This window comes from Convolutriloba macropyga, chromosome 11 (genome assembly GCF_964194025.1).
Source record: "Convolutriloba macropyga chromosome 11, txConMacr16.3, whole genome shotgun sequence".
Classification (NCBI taxonomy): Eukaryota; Metazoa; Xenacoelomorpha; order Acoela; family Convolutidae; genus Convolutriloba; species Convolutriloba macropyga.
Window position 1 is genome coordinate 21,883,458 of NC_134478.1, and position 15,565 is coordinate 21,899,022.

General features: G+C 38.3%; 1 protein-coding gene across 1 annotated transcript in view; it reads right to left on the reverse strand.

The window, feature by feature from the left end:
* LOC142349924 (uncharacterized) overlaps nucleotides 1-15,565 on the reverse strand; it is a 51,571-nt gene that overhangs the window by 12,037 nt on the left and 23,969 nt on the right. Inside the window, exons 2-5 of the mRNA XM_075401779.1 lie at nucleotides 8,952-9,374; nucleotides 8,354-8,586; nucleotides 7,801-8,031; nucleotides 215-1,417 (exon numbers count right to left, since the gene is read on the reverse strand). Of these exons, the coding sequence (XP_075257894.1) occupies nucleotides 215-1,417; nucleotides 7,801-8,031; nucleotides 8,354-8,586; nucleotides 8,952-9,374 (2,090 nt within the window). The remainder of the gene's footprint in view (nucleotides 1-214; nucleotides 1,418-7,800; nucleotides 8,032-8,353; nucleotides 8,587-8,951; nucleotides 9,375-15,565) is intronic.

The window sequence follows — 15,565 nt, forward strand, 5'->3', positions numbered from 1 at the left end:
ATCAGTATCAAAACTCAACGCCCCCATCTTACTCCAACAATACGCCGTATCGAACGACAATTCGCATGTTTTAGGTGCATTCACATCAATTACGTCACTATCTAGCATCAACTTTTTTTTTCAAATTCAATATTTAAAATTTAAAATCTCGACATTTAAAATTCAATACAAGTTGAAAACTTCGTTTTGCACAGTGAATTATTGCTTTAATTACCGATTTTGCAGAGCGAGGTGAAGTTCCCATTTTCTTCTCGTCATAAACTGATCTCAAATCTTTGAAAGGCTTTGCAAAAGTAAGCAACCCAGTGGGACAAGGCGTATTGACCATGTGCTCAGGATATGTGTAGTTTCCGACTCTGCCTTCACACTTTTTGTAGCCATCACTAACAGACATCGACGCACAACGAGGGTTCGAATCCCGCTCAAACCCTGCTCTATCTGCTATGTTCACTGCTTTACTACTTTTGGAAATTGTCGGATTCTGAGGAGGTATTGAGTTCGCACTTCTGTTGATTAAACTACTATCGACAGAGTAAGTTCTACTAGATCTCGGCATGTTCAACTGGTCGTCCTTTTGTAGCATTGACGCTGTGTGATCAGCTAATGGCTTGTATTGAGGCAGACCCATTCCCATGTTAAGAGCAGCTTCCGATGCAGAATTAAGACTGGTATTGCTTCTCTTAGCCGATGGCTCTCCCAAGGTTGACGATCCAAGCAATCCTGAGCCTGATAAGACGCTTGAAGCTGATCCTGAAAGTTGGGTGGGAAAATACGGTGCATTTGCTGCTCCAGCAGCTAGAAGATCAGCGGTGCTCTTTGGCAGCGATGCTGCCGCTACCGACTGCAACAAAGCTCGCATGTAAATATCGTTGGCAGACGATGGCACTTGACTCAAAAATGGGTTATGAAGTCCAATTTGATGCAATCCCAGAAACGACGAGACCCCAATAGGATTCGCAGCCGCTGCATACGATGCCGCAGCAGCGTTCATCTGCTGCAACGAAGACAGCGGACCTCCGCCGTAGCTGCTACTTCGCATGCGCTGAAATTCCTTTGCTTTGATATCTGCTAAACTGTCTCTCGGTTGAGTGAACTTTGGTGCGTTGGAAGTGGTCGCTACGTCATCAACAATGACGTCATCGTCATCAAAATCAACGTTAGGGAGACCGTCAACGTCGTCACCATCCGTGCTGAGAACTGACTGGGACCTTTCGACCACAGTCGAGGAGTTGCACTGATCTTGTTGCCTTGTGGATCCAGATTGCACGTTGACCTTTCTGGCACCACTCGTTGATTGCTCATTGTTTGCTGGGTCCTCATCTGCTAACTTAGTTCCACTTTTGGATTTGCGTTGCTTCTCTTTCTTGGATGAAGAATAGCGAAGGTCAGGATATTTCTCCTTGAATTTCTCTTTTATCTAAAATAAACACAGGTTTACGTTATTGTCTAAAACTCTGACGGATTAAATGTTTGACAGAAACAAAACAGAGGATTGTAAATTCATTCAGTTTTCAGGCCTTAAAAACATGATGGTTGTGGCTAAACAAATTTTATCCACTAAACCATGCATTTGATATTTTTGCCGCATTAAGTCATTATTGCACGATTTGAACAGCATTCGGTTAAAAAATTTCCCACTTCAGAGCTTGAAGGCCTTGAAAAACCTTTCAATCGCCTTTTATTTGACGTTGGTAGGAGAAAACACAAACATTGGTAAGAGAAAGTTAAATGATTAAGCACTGCCACTTTGAGGTTGCTGGAGCATGAACAGGTGATTTTCAGGACAAAAAAAAACATTACAAATAGTCAACACCCAATTCTAAAAATAAAACATAGCCGGCAGATTGCCGGAAAATAGCCGCGATAGACGCTTGCGGCCTTCGATGAATTGAAACAACTTAAGAAATAAGATAGACAGATTGACCACCAGTCCTTTAAGAGACCACTAGACTTTTTGGGTTAGATTCGGACTGTCATTTTTTGAGACACTTTATGAGACTCTACAAGGAAAAAGCTCTATTAGGGCTTTTTCCTTATAGAGTCTCATAAAGTGTCTCAAAAAATGACAGTCCGAATCTAACCCAAAAAGTCTAGTGGTCTCTTAAAGGACTGGTGGTCAATCTGTCTATCTTACTTCTTTAGTTGTTTCAATTCATCGAAAATTAAAATTAATATTCGAGATCAAAAACTCAAGACTCTAATACTCAAGAATTAGGGCATATACGTTTGGCACTACTTAGATGCACACTATTGATCTTTATGAACTAGTAAATATTCATAAAAATTAAAGTTCAATTAGTGAGTTCAGAAGCCATTTTTTAGTGAAGCAAGTCACGCAATTGACCTAAAAGCAGAACAAATGACGTCACGCACACAAATTTTAACTTTTAACTGCAAGGATCTAGAAAAAATTGGGCATTAAACACACACACGCTTTCAATAATTCGTGTAACGATTCTCCGAAGGCAATCAAACTTAACCTATCCAGCAATTCGTCTGGGGAACCAAGAAATTACAAAAATATCTTTAGAAAAATATCATCAAATTTCAAAATACTTTAAGTTACTATTGTCTCGGTAAAACATTGCTGTCATTAAGTTCTGATCATTGATGGACTAGTCGAAGAAACTTCGAAGACTCTAGCAAAAATAAAAGTTAAACTTAACTACAATGTCAAACAAACCCGACAGATTGCCGGAAAATAGCCGCTGTTGACTCCCATAACCAAGATTTGGATTGAAAGAAGAGAAAAAACTAGTGAAAATAAGATTTTCGTACAAACAATTTTAAAGTGCAAACTATTTTAATGTCATTTTAGAGCTGAACGCAATCCTGTTTCGTAGTGAGACCTCAAAGGGGCTGGTAGCAATACCAATAAGCATAATATATGGTAACTAAGAACAAAGTTTGAGTAACGGGCATCTAAAATTGGGCTTTATGGGTTATCCCCTTCTATTTCTGATTTCCTTTTTTGATACTGACTCTGTTCATTTTGAGTTGCTTTGCTGAGCAACTGATGTCTTAAGACACTTTTAGCAGAATGAGAGAAGAGAGAAAATAGCCTAGAGAAGTGAAAAATAATTCGCACAAAATGTTGAACAAGCTGTGAACTAAGGTAAAGCGAAAAATTTTTAAAATTAGTAAAAAACATAGCAAGACAAGTCCTGTTATGCAAAAAAAACATAGCAGGACAAGTCCTGACGTACAATTCAAAGAACTTTCATTGACTAAACAAACAACTAGAACTAGAACGGACTATGGGTGAATTGTGAAAACCATTTCTATAGAAAGAACAAAAATTTAAAAAAAAAAACAAAATCAATGTCAAAATGCCGCATGTGGACAAAAAACCCTAGCAAGAAAAGACAACATGGTTCAAGCAAAAAAAGGCCAAAAATGAACCATGAATGGATTGGCAAAACCAATAAGAAAAAAATCTGACCCAAAAAATCGAAAAAATAGTAAAAATCAAAGATAAATTGCCGCATGTGAACAAAAAACCACTAGCAAGAACGCGAATTTTTGTTCGAACACCGTTTTCTCGCTCTACTTTAAAATTAGAGGGAAAAAATTTCACGTTGCAAAACAACTCGCTTTTTCACTCCACTTTCTGTTTCGGCGTGACCAAAATCACTACTCTAATTTGACTTCAAAAATCATGCAAATGTGAACAGATCTTTAACAAAAGACAGCGCCAAAACAATTAATTCTTTGAATTGCAAAAAAATTAGGAGCTTTATAATAGCCAGCTGGGAAGCTGAGGCCGCTATTAAAAAATAACAATAACAAGGCAGCCAGCCAATGAAGGCACAAAGAACGGCTAGAAATTTCGCTTAAGAAAAAAATTTAGAAAAAACTGTTCCAAACCAATCCGGACTAGCAAACATAGCTCATCAATTTATTAGCGACGACAGTCTGTACAAATGATAAAAACGAAGGAAGTCAACAACGGAAGTCAAAACTTGAAAAATTTTATAAGCTGAAAAAACGGTAAAACGACAAACAAAAGTTGAATTGTCTTGGATTGTCATCGCTCAAAAATAGATTTAATTTCCAATGAACAAACTATCAATAATAATTTAAAAATATATATCTAAATTCTTTGCCAAGTACAAAGATTATCGAAATTATAATTCATAAAATTAATCATTTCGAGGCCAATTATTCCGGTAAAAAGCAATACTTCCCGTTAAGACATTCAAATGCAAGGCAAAACACTACTATCAACGGTTTACTGCTAGACAACTCTTAAAGATCAATCAAAAAACAATTCAATTTAAAAACCAGCCAACCAGAAATAGGCCACATGTGCAAAAATGAAAAAAAATTGGCCCACTATACCTTCATTTAATTCAAAGTCAAAAAATCAAACTCAACTCAGGGAATAAAGAAAAATTTTCGCTCAACACAAAATTTCTTCATCGCCGAAGATTAATAACTCACACTTTTAGGTCAGAGTGACGAATAAACAGAAGTACTTACTTTTAAAAAACCAGAAATTGTAGCTGGAAGAACTGCGAGACTGCCTCAAAAAATCATTTACGCCAAAAAAAGTTCAAATGATCCTCTACAAACAAAAACCTCCCGTAAAACCAAAACAGTTTTAAAAATGCGCCCCAAAACACAACTGAACTAAAAAATTAAAAAGATCAATTAAATCTCCATATATATGTTCTCCACATGTATGTTCGAATAGCTTCATAGGTCCGCAGTCTCAATAACAGACCAAAAAAGACTATTACCTTTCTTTTTAATGATTGCTGAGAAAATAAAAACTAGTTAAGAATCGCTAACTTTTTAATGCATCTATTAGCTAACCCAAATGACATTCAATCGCATTGATATGCTTTCAGTTGACCTTATATCCTTGAAGTAAAAAGAGAAACTGTCATTGTTAAAGTGCGGATAGTCAATTTTGAGAGTGAGTTAAGTAAAGTGACTAAAAAATGAAAAACCTCCAACCAACACAAATCACTCCAAAATCGCATAAATGAATAACAAAAAGCCAGCTTTTACGAGGAAATGAAAAAATCCAACAGAAGGCAAATACCAACTCGCTATCGCAGCTATTTAAAAACCTCTTCTGTAATTGAAAACTTTGAATTGCCAACACAATAGGCGAGATAGGATAGGCTGAGACTTCTCTATTTTCGCCGAAAGATTTGAACTGCCAGGATTTTAGCTGCCAACGAATAAAGCATACCTGGCAGATTGCCACAAAATAGCCTCAATATCTCTGCAGTCCCGAAAAGATAGTAACAGAAACACACCAAAGAGAAATAACTTTTTGTTAAATGCTGAGATGTTATATTTTGATTACGAATCCGTATAAATTGATGCTGCTTCTATTAGCTGCTCTCCAAAAACCTTCATTTAGTGTGACACGCACTCACTTGACCTTATCTCTTTGAATTAAAAAAAGAAAAGTCAGTTTCAGAGTGAGGAAGTCATTTTTGAGAGCGAGGTAAGTCACGCGGGACCAAACACAATCACGCAAATGAACCAAAAAAATTCGCTCCAATAAGAGTGAAAAATGACGTCACGCACGCAATTTAGTTGAAATGGCATGAACGAATGAACAAAAAGCAGATTTTAAGTGATTGTGACGTCATATGGTTGTAACAAAAATCTTGACGACGAAATCAAGCAAACGCTCTAATGAATTTCGATAACCTAATCAGTATAAACCGTGCTTTATCCGGTTTCTTTTGATTTTGCTCTTTTGACACTAACCGTATTTACTACATTGCGTAAATCAATGGGTGAAAAAATCCATTCCATTGAAACAGCGATTGAGGCAAGTCAGGAATCAAACGTGAAAGTTGTCACTAATGTCAAACAAAAACATGAGCGGCAGGTAAAGCGAATTAAAGACTTCAAAGAATTTTTGTTGTTTGAACAAAAGACTATACCCGGATGGACAATAAATGGATTGGGAAAAACACTCAAATTTTTTTTAAAACATAGCTGGCAAATTGCCAGAAAATAGCCGCAATAGCTTCATAGATCTGTAGTCTCAACAAGAAGGTAAAAAAGACAGACCAAATAAGAGGAGTTTTTTTTCATTGAGGGCTGATGAGATGTTAAATTTTGATTCGGAATCTGTATAATTTATTGCTGTTTCTATTAGCTGCTCTTAAATAATCTTCAATGAGAGTGGCGAGCACTCAACTGACCTTATCTATTTGAATTAAAGCAGAGAAAAGTTAATGTAAGTGTGAGGTAAGTCACGAGTGACCAAGAATTTAATCACGCGAATGAAGAAAAAAACTATCTCCAATAAGAGTGAAAAATGACGTTACGCACGGAATTCAGTTGAAATAGCATGAACGAATGAACAAAAAGCAGATTTGAAGTGATTGTGACGTCATATGGTTGTAACAAAAATCTTGACGACGAAATAAAAAAACCAAGAGAAGGCCAATAATAGCCTCAGCTATCGCTTCGCGGCTATTAAAAAATAGCAAACACAAATTGCCATATGTGAAAAAGCCTCCATCGAGAAAACGAATATTTCTTTGGATACCGTTTTCTCACTCTACTTTAAAAATTGAGCAAACAAAATTTCACGCCGCAAAACCACCCGCTTTTTCGCTCCACTTCTTGTTTCGGCGTTACCAAAATCACTTCTCCAATTAACTTCAAAAATCAAAAATTTGTAAACAGATCTTGAAAAAGACAGCGCCCCAATACAATTCCAATTCTTTGATTTGTAAAAAAGAGAGTGCCTAAATAATAGGTGCTGACAAGCCGACCGGCTGCTATAAACAAGTAGTCGAAAGAAAAGTGCTAGAAAAAACCACAAATGAAAAAAATCTGCTCGCTTATAGATCATTTTTTTTCAAACCGCAATTTATCGTTCTCTCAAAAAACAGCAGTATGAAGAAAAAAACACTACTGCTAGCTGCACTCTTAAACTTTGCTCAACACTCAAACCTCGCATTTCATTTCCTGCTTTAAAAATCACTCCAATAAAATTGATTAAAAAACATTCGCATATACTTCTTGGTAAAACAAAACAAGAAGCTACGCTCAGCTTCGCAGCTACAAATATCAATCAACACAACCGACTAACTTTGGGCACACTGCTCTCAAACGACCGGCTGACTTCGGTAGTACCCAGCTGGGTCTCAGCGCTCAGAGATGCTAGCATTAGGGGGGGGGGGGGGGGGGGGTTTAGTGGAGGCGGAGTACGGGGTGGGGCTGGTGGGGGGGGGGGTAGGATTGGGAGGGCTGAAGACGAGAGGGGGTCCAAACCGCTAGGTAGAGGAGGGTCGACTGGGGGTGTAAGTGTTGGGGGTGGGAAGGGGGTGTTCTTTCAAGATTAAGAACAGCCCATTACACCATGAAATTGTATCTTCAAAACAGTTTTGGTTGAATTGCAACCGTTGAAGAGAGACTGTTTAGGCATAAGGCTCCAAAAGAACTTAATGCTCTCCGAGCTTTACCTGTTTATCCCGTTTTCGAGGACAAAAAGTCAAAGGGGTCAGACTAAAAATCGGTCAAGCGAAAAATCGAATACAGAAAAGACCACAGGACTAATGTTATTGCTACGAACTTCGTTTGAGAGCAATTAATAAAAATCTAGGAACGCAAAAAGTTTAGAGCTAAATAATTGTCTTCTGAGAAGACGGCGGTCATAAACCAAGCATTAAGTCTATTAATGTTCTTTAGATGTGCCATTCTTGCTGCTACAAATAGCCTAGTGCACGTGGAGCCAATACGTAATTTCATATGGTGGAAACTAGAAGAAAACCAACGAAATCATTTGTTGTTAATAGTAACCAAAATGAAGCATACCTCCTGTGCCAAATTCTGATAGGAGCGTTTTTCGTCCTCAGGCAGTGAATACCACATCTCTCCTAATTTGCGGGAGATCTCACGATTGTCAAGGCCTCTGTTCTCCTCCTGGACTCTCTGCCTTTGTCGCTTGCTGAACACCATGAAGGCATTCATTGGACGGGGAATCTTCTCCTCAGAGCCAGTCAACTGCTGCTGTCCTCCTCGGTCATCACCACTTGATTTTGAAGGCTAAAATGGAGCAAAAATGTTACTCTGCTTGAAAGTTCATCAAGTTGACTGTATGGGTAACCAAATGAGTTTTTGCTTTTGACTGAGCTTTAAAATGGTATCGCCAAACATTACACAAATACAGGAACCGGATTGATTCCTCCAAATTCTCTTTGATAGCAGTTTACTCTCCAACCAGTGCAAAACTACATGTCTATATCAGCCTTACTGAATTTACAAATTATTTGTTCTTTTATTGAAAAATCTGAGTGCTTTCATTTCTGCTGCATGCCTCAGTTCTCTTGGCACTGGGTATCTTTATATTAAAAGCTATTTCTAGTACCTTTTTGCGACTGCCAATGCAGCTGGTTGAAAAACTGCGACGTTTCATGGATCCCAAAGAGGAAGCTGCACTGTTGTTAGGGTCCAAGTCAGCTGGAGTAGCCCCAAAACCCACCATGGTTCTACGCGTGGGCATGAGGGGTGGGTTATTAGTAGCCGGAATCGCTTGTTCGCCAGGAGATGCCGAGTTTCGCTTGTTAGACATGTCAATTGGAGTAGTCGTCTCACTTTCAGCTGAAAACAGATTATCATAAATTATTGGCAGAGCAGTGTATTGCTTTTGAGAGCAAAAAAATTGAACTGATTGATAGCTGTAAAACACTCACGATAATAGAAGATTCTCAATGATCAACGCAACTAACACCGATGCGGCAAGCCAAGTAAACTTTGGTGTATCCTTTTCAAAAAATCAAAACAAGCAAAATACCAGTCATATTTCCTACGATAGCTGAAAATGAAAAAGTTGAAAAAAGTAACTTCAAATGCTGCATTAAATGCTCAAGAAGCTGCATCCTGTAGCAGTTCTGGAGAAAATTCCAAAAAATCAGCCACCAAATGGTGACACGTTTTAGTTTTTTTATTTTTCATTTCTTCCTTACCAGATTGTGAGCAGTTTCCTGGATCAGTTGACAGACAATCAGACACTGCACCATCGTCATATGCCTCAGTGTTACACTCAATCGCATCGCCTCGACTTCCTTCTGTTTCTTCACTCGCCACTGTTCCCCTAGTATCTCCCATTTTATTCAACCCTTGATCATCACCTCCTCCGTTGAGGAGATAATTAGCGTTGATCTCTCCATTACTAGCAACACCGCCTGCTCTAGGGTTCACTGAACCCTCCAGCGACCTGTTCAAACTATTTCCATGTTTCGAAATGTGCTGGTTGGGCGGTGGTTGTTGGCGCTGACTGTCGTTCGAGGCAGATTCCACCCCAGAAGTGATGTCGCATCTGTTGAAAAAGGGGACCAGCACCTGCCAGGGATAGATTGCTGCTTGTTCCGCTGGGGCACTGAGCCACACTGAAAATAGGACAATACATTGTACAATCAAATTTAAAACAGCAAAAACCCATTCTCTATTGGGTTCAAGAGTGGACTTTGGAGTCCTTAGAAGTTCATTAGCAATTATTACTAGCAATTTCATCCCCAAAGGTATCACTATGGCCAAGGAATGGAATCTGGCATTAATTATTCTCATAAGTAAACAGACACCGACACCATAAAACTTTTTTTGTCAATTATTCGCCAACACAGCTCAAGTGCCGTTAATAAACGGTGACCAAACACGACCACCACCTAGTATTCAACAAGGATTTGTTTCTGGTAAATGAATGCTCATGCAAAAAGGATGAGTAGAAACTTTACCAGGAATTTTCTAAGCTACGTAAACGCCATCAAATAAAATTTGAAGGAGCTGAGCAGCTAAACTTAGTCAATGAAATCATCAAAAACTTGGCGAACATACAACCAAGCCACGGAAGCGCTGCTTATCGAAAACTTGGAAACCAAAACATCAACAGAAACCGGATGGTTATCTTTTGGGATCTCGCATAATACTGTTAAATTAGCACACCTAGGTTTGTTGCATTATCAAAACACAAAAAGAACAGAAAACAATCTGCTCAAAAAGAAAACGGATCTTTTCCGTTTGTGCCCCCCCAGTACTTTACGCACCCCCCCCCCCCCCCGTTACAGAGCACGTGTCATTTCATAGTACATCACTATGTAAACATATTTCACGTGCTATTTCACGTTCTGCAAATAACATGCACCCACTAAGCTTGGGGGGGGGGGGGGGCACAAACGGAAAAGATCCAAGAAAACTTTTCAAGTTGGCTGTTTCCCTGCTGAGTCCATAAGTACCCGAGCAGAAACCCTAAAATTCATTTTCAAAGTGATCAAAAATTAAATCTGCGAAAATCTGGCAAATCAAAGAAAACGTAGATGAAATGTCAACAGAGCTTTCTGAAGACCACCAATATGTTTAAAAACTTTAAGCACTTTTATTACAATTTTAGTGGTAAACTGTCACGAAATAAGGTAGCAACTGAAATCCTGATTCAGAGAAATTTAGAGCAACACAATAATCAAGAGGTCAAGCGTGAAAAGTCAATAGAAAAAAAAATTACTGACGCCAGCGAAAAAGTCTTCCAGGACAAAAACGGTCCAAGTTTCATAAAAACCCACAATATCTACTTCGACCTTCCTTCGAGAGCAATTAAAAAAAGCTGTAAGGATTCCAGATTCGATTTAAAAAATGCTTAACAATAGCAACGCCCGAATGGTTATTGTGTTTGCTGGAAAAACGGAGGATCCAAGCAAACTCGTTCCATTACTAGAGTCTTTTATTGAGGCAATGACATCTAAGAACGACAATATCCTCACTTCAACACAAAATTACATCAATTTTGCTGACGATAAAGTAAGTGAGTTTCAGGAACCGTCGTTTAGGATTCCGCACAATAATGCTTTCTTTCAAAATCTGCAAAAAAGTTTAGGACACCAAGCAGGCAATAGAGAAATCAAACCAATATTCACAAAGCATACGAAAGCCCAACAATTAAAACTAACCTAGCTGACAGAATGCCAGAAAATAGCTTGAAAAGCTTCGTAGATCAGCAGTCACAAAAAACAGTAAAAAAGACAGACCAAAAAAATTCGACTTTTCATTGAAGGGTGATATATTATATTTTGATTAAAAATCTGTAGAAGTTTTTGCTGCCTCTATTAGCTGCTCTCTAATAACCTTCATTTAGAGTGACACACACCCATTTGACCTTGTCTCTTTGAATTAAAGTAAATAAAAGTCATTTTCAAAGTGAGCAAGTCATTTTTGTGAGTGAGGTAAGTCAAGTGTGACCAATCACGCAAATGAACAAAAAAATTGGTCCACTTCGAGCCAAAAATGACGATACCCACGCACTTCAGTTAAATTGCATAAACGAATGAATGAAAAGCGGATTTGAAGTGGTTGTGACGTCATATGGTCGTAACAAAAATCAGGACAACGAAATAAAAAAAACCAAGAGAAGGCCAATAATAGCCCCAGCTATCGCTGTGCGGCTATTAAAAAGAAAAACAACGAACATTTTTTATAGACGTTAGTTAAAAGCAGTTGACGAAGTAAAATACCTTTTAAGTCCATTTAACCTGTACTAATATAGCAAAGTAAAAGACGAGAGTAACAACGTTAAAACTAAAAACAAGGATCCCAGAACAATATTTAAACGGAAGATTAAAATATTAAACGACTAACTTCGGGCTAATTGCTCTCTTTCGACGGGCGAGCGGTTGGCTGCGGTAGTAGCCAGCTGGGGCGTAGGGATGATAGCATTGAGAGGGTGGGGGTAAGCAATGGGGGGAGGGTGGTCAGGTGATGGGGGTTAGGGTTGTGGGAGCTGGATGAGAGGGGGTCCAAATCGCCGGGTTGGAGGAGGGTGGACGTGGGGTTGGAGGGGGGATTTACTGAGTGGGGGTGACAGATTTACTGAGTGGGGGTGTCAGAGTGGGGGGTGGTCAAACTTTTACGGCTAAGAACCGCCCCTCAAACCCTGAAATGTTCTCCTCAAAACAGTTTCGATGAATCGCATACTTAGACCAGTAAAGCGAGGGCTCTAAGGGAGCTGCTCGGACACATAAGGACCTCCCAGCGCTACCTGTTTATCTCTTTTGTAAAGACGAAAAGTCAAATGGTTTAGACTAAAAATCGGTGAGGCAAAATCGCATAAAAAAGACGACAGGACTAATATAATTGCCACAAAATTAGTTTGAGAGAAATTAAAGATTGGATCCTATCCTGTGAATAAAAACCTTGTTCCAATACCCAATCAATTAGGGCACCTACATTTACTGCATAAATACAAAATGAGCAAAAATTTTCTGCTATTCAAATCAGTTAAGCAAAACGAAAACTTTTCAATTTATGCATTTTTCTGTTCAACAGTCCATAAGTACTCGAGGAAAAGCCGAAAAACGCAGATCCAAACAAGTTACGAACAAACTAAATCCGCAAAAATCTAGCAAACCAAAGCAAACACATGTCAGATGTCATCGGAGCTATTTTACCACTACTGTTACGATTCAGAAAGCAAACAATGAACCAATTTTGAGCACTTTTACACTTTGTCAACTGCGCCGAAATAAGTTAGCAGGTGAATTTCTGAAAAAGCAACTCAGAGAACCAGAAAAATCAAGAGGTCAAGTCAAGCGCAAAAAGTCAAAAGAAAAAAGACTGAAGCTAGCGAAAGTCCTCCAAACAAAACTTTCGAGGTTTCATAAAAAAGACTACAAAATCTGCTAAATGCCTCCCTCTTACTGTAAATAGATTATCGCAATTTGATCTCATATCTAGAAAAAATGTGACTGCTAAAATAAAATCCTCAGCAAAGACGAAGATAAAAAACAATTGCAGAACTAGTGATCGGTATTTTTAAAAATTAAGCCTTAGCCATAGCCAAACAGCACTATAATTCTTTGTGTCTTTATTATTGGACACTGCATAGGGACTCCTGGTAGGCAAATAGGTGGAAGAGAGATCTGAGAAATAATCATAAAAAATTGATGGCAAAAAACTATTGAAAAAAGTTAGGTCCGTATATAGTTTTAGAATATCGATATTTTGATCGATATCTTTGATATCTTGATTTCAAAGTTCTTGCGAAAAGTTTCTGTTTCTTGTATTGATTCGGTTAGATTTAAATCACTCTTGGAATGGTGTCCAAACAAACTTCCAAAGTATACCACTATTATTTTGGCGCACTTTTGACTTTTATTAGTGAACTGCCGCAACTTGAGTTCAGCTCCTGGCACTTGTGAATGAGAGATTTAAATCACACAAAACGAAAAAGTCAAGGGCTTAAAAGTCACTCGAAAAGTCAAAATTATCAAGGAAAATGAGCAATTAAAAACAACAGTAGGTCAAATATTAGCTCAAGTATCAATTTTTGCGCTATTGATAATTGAAATTATTGATCCAATAAAACGGTGAAAAGATTAACGCGTATTTGCAGTCATTCAGCTAACAACTCTTTGAATGATTAAGTTAAGCTGTTAGTAGACGCAAATCATGGAATCCGAACACAGAAGGGACAAGATTTTTAGATTACTACAACATCACCTAACGTGAATTGAACTCATTCCCACTGAAAGGATATTAACTGCTATTTGTCATTTCATTCCGTAAAAATGATTGATGTCGTTAACAGAAACGTCAATATTACAAGATCCCTTTATGACGGGAAAGAAGCAAAACTCAAAAAGAGTAAAAAAAAACACGACAGGCATTAAACTAATAGTTGCGTGACTCTGCTTGAAGTCACTGAGAACTTCTGGCGTTTATCGAGAACCGCGAAGCGGTTTGAGATATTAAGTCAGATTTTTGAAGCGACTTCTGCAGAGTCACGTAACCATGCTCAAAACACTCAAGTGCACATTTTAAAATGCCGAAAGTCTGCAGTGCCAGAAGTCAAAATGCCAGACGTTCCTACTTAGCCAGAAGTTGAATTCCGTTGACTTTCGTCATTTTAAAACGTGCGCGTTTCGTGTTTTAAGCATGGTTAAGTGACTCTGCAGAAGTCACTTCGAAATTCTGACTTAATATTTCGAACCGCTTCGCGGTTCTCGATAAACGCCAGAAATTCTCAGTGACTTCAAGCAGAGTCTCTTAACCATTAGTTAAAAAACGAAACACCCACATTTTAAAATAACGAAAGTCGGCGGAATTCAACTTCTGGCTAAGTATGAACTACTGGCATTTTAACTTCTGGCACTGCAAACTTTCGGCATTTTAAAATGTGCACGTGAGCGTTTTAAGCTTTAATTCAGACACAGCTTTTAGAAAAGGGTGGGAATGATATCCAGAAGATTGATTGATCTTCCAATGAAATCCTGCAACTGCTCTGCACTCATTTTCAATTTACAGAAAGGAACTTAACAAGCCTGAGCTGATAAATAATTTACACGTAAAAAATATGGCTTTTGGGTTAAAAATGAACCAAGTAAAGTTGCATGAATTGTTCTCACAAGACACACCATGTGTCGGCTTTAGCTGTAGCCAGGTTAAATGGGGCAGCCATACTGAGCAAATTGGGGGTGGGGGGGTTGAAGTGTGAGGAGTTGCGTGGTCCAAACCTTCCAAAATTCAAACTGCCCTTCAAACCTGCTGCCTACAACGGCTCAAATAGAGCGACGCAAGACAATGACCTCGGGCTCTACCAGTTATCCCCATTTCTCAGGACGAGAAGGTTAAATGGCTCAAAAGCGAGTAAAAACATTAAAGAAAATGGCATATAGATCAAGCCAGAATTTAGTATAAAAAATACAGAAATGACTACAATAATTGCTTCAAATTTCAATTTCAAATCAAAAATTGCTTCTGTGTATTTCTTAGTTGTGATGTCGGAAAAATGTGCAGAATCCAGGATAACAATATAGTACTTACTGGCTAGCATTGCCGGATCAATTTTGACTGGTGTTTGTACGAATAGTTGCAGTAGTAATTCGGGGAATCGAGTTAGTTAACTGTGAATAATAGAACAACCCTTGAGTTTTGATTCTGTCCGTGAGTTACACTTTATCAATATGAGTCAATCGCTCACAACTGTTCTAGTGGGCGCTAGCTACACAAATTTATTTATCCACGCACTGGCAAGGTACCAAATACGCATTATTAATTAATTATCAAACATCACAAATTTTATTTAATACCCCAATGATAAAGTTACCTAACAGCCCAAGCGCCTGTTGATTTGTGTTAGCTAAAGGACTGTCGCATATTTTAAGGGACTGTTGGTTTCTCTTAACCGAAATTAAACAACGCCGAAATAAAATCTACTGTAAATATATCGAGGGAATTCTGTGAGTTAATTGCCAACTAGTTTCAGTCTAAGTATCAAGTCAATGATTAATAATTCAACAAAGTTATAATCGTAACTTCTAGTTTGCAAGCAACTAGTCGTTTTAATTTAACATGTCGACTGAACTTTGCAATCGGCTAAAATTTGTCCCCATATAAATGTGTACCTATGTCCTATTATGGTCCTCCGCTATGTCCGCTTCTATATCTCGCTCTATTAATCAATCTATCTCTTCTCTGACTTTTTCTAGGTCAGCTTTATCTTATCTAAACAACCTATATCTCGGCAACCACGTCCGATCACGTTCAGATAACAAAGGCCGGGAAAAAAACTATAACCAAAAAATCAAATAAGAGA